Genomic DNA, 1,776 nt, shown 5'->3' with positions numbered 1-1,776 from the left:
TTTTTATTTTTTATTTTTACAAATAATTGATATAATGTAATATTCACAGTACTATAAAACTGTGAGAAAACTATATGTGAATATCAATTTATTGATTTCATAGTTGATAAAAGATATAAAATATTGATGAACTCAAGCAGAAAGTCATTGAAAAATGTTTATAAGCATTAGGCATTTACAGATCTTGTGGAATCAAGGTTATACATACTCGATAGGACACTCATTATGACTTCCAATTGATGTTAAAATGACAGAGAGAAATAGCCAAGGAAGTAGTTCATAGGAAACTGTCTAAATTTCTTCCTGTGAATCTTCTTCTACGTTTGTGCTAATTCTTATTACTCTGTGTAGAGGAGTCTTAACAGAATCGTAGTTCCATCCCTTCCTGAGAAACAACTTCTCAAGGATGTCTGGCATCCTGTAGCCCTTGCTTACAATGAAATCTTTAAAGGCAATTGTTCCATAAAGATCTTCAAGAATGTCCGGTTGAAGAGCCTTCCTTCGAGAATCCTCTTCGGGGTCAATCAAAGGTTCATCATTTATTAGCTTTTTCCACAACTTGGGCTTCAGGTACCATGCTCCATACCTCATCTTCACCCGATTGACTTTATAAGGATCGTGTGGTTTCTGGAGTTTCCACGCCCAGTTTATTTCATCCGTGGAGAATTTGATCTCCTTCATTTTCTCCATCGTCAGGCTGTACTTTAGCTTTGAAGAAAGCATGTTTATTTTCTTTATGTGGCCCGTATCATAGGTTGGTTTGTACTGAAAGTCAACCTTACACAGATTTATGATGAACTCTTCATCAATGCCAACGTCTCCAAAAGTCGCAATCCATTTGCAGAATTTACGAATTCCTCTCGGTGCTCTTCTAAGAGAGGGAGGCTCTGGGGGCAAATCCGTTGTGCTTGACTTTTCTTCATGAAGCAAATTGTCTGGATGTGACACGGGAGTCTTCTTGGGAAGGTCTAGGTAGGCTCTGGCACGACATTTTCCACTAAGCTTTGTGGGGGGCTTCGTTCTTTTCCTGGTGCCCTGACAATAAGCCCAGGTGTCCGCCAGCTTCCTGTCAGGATCGAGCACTTCCAGCACCTTTAATAAGAGGTCTGCAGGTAGATCTTCCTCCAGACTCGGGTAATGAGCCAAGGGATGCTCGGTCAGGCGGGCTTCGATGTCCTCTACGAATGCCTTCCGTGCTAGCTGGGCTGATGAGAGCGTGGAAAACTGGCCTGCTTCCTTGGGTGGCTTTTTCTCACTTTTTGGAGGGGCAGGTTGGGGAACTCTGTGAGCAATCACGGGGAGAAAACCCTCCTTACGGCCGCGAATGATTATGTCTTCGCAAGGTGGACAGCCCCTCCTGAAGTCGTCCAGCCCCTCTTTCACAAATACCCACCGCCGGCCGTCCAGGGAGGTGGGGAACTTCAGAAGCCTGTTCTTGTGCTTTGCCAAACACTTGGAAGGTAACCTGTCTTTGTACCAGGGCTTGCAGTTCATGCCCAGGGGCATCGGTTCCAGCGGCCCCGGCGCCAACAGCCACTTCTTGTCCGCCATGGTACCCCTGGCCTCTGGGCGACCACTAGCTTCAGTAGTTTGTTTTCCCGACTGCTCCGGTCGCTAGGAGACTGTAGCCAGGTGCAGCCGAATTCTTCCTGGAGGCGCGTCAACGCAGGTGCCCCTGCGCCGCCCACATTCTCCCAGGGATAGGCTGCAAAGGCGCATTCCTTTTTGTTGTAGAGTGGTATTCCACTGTATGAACATACCACAATTTATTTATCC

General features: G+C 45.7%; 1 protein-coding gene across 1 annotated transcript; it reads right to left on the bottom strand.

Moving 5' to 3' along the window:
• Nucleotides 1–291: 291 nt before the first annotated feature.
• On the bottom strand, nt 292–1,551 carry LOC124245505 (protein FAM47A-like). Its single transcript, XM_046672886.1, has one exon. It carries the CDS (start codon nt 1,549–1,551, stop codon nt 292–294), a length of 1,260 nt encoding a protein of 419 aa, XP_046528842.1.
• Nucleotides 1,552–1,776: the final 225 nt, after the last annotated feature.

This window comes from Equus quagga, chromosome 10 (genome assembly GCF_021613505.1).
Source record: "Equus quagga isolate Etosha38 chromosome 10, UCLA_HA_Equagga_1.0, whole genome shotgun sequence".
Lineage (NCBI taxonomy): Eukaryota > Metazoa > Chordata > Mammalia > Perissodactyla > Equidae > Equus > Equus quagga.
Note: the sequence above shows the minus strand (reverse complement) of the source record. Positions and strands in the feature narration are given on the sequence as shown.

Bases quoted from the DNA above. Each gene is read 5' to 3' on its own strand.
- LOC124245505 (XM_046672886.1), bottom strand. From the start codon at position 1,551: ATGGCGGACAAGAAGTGGCTGTTGGCGCCGGGGCCGCTGGAACCGATG.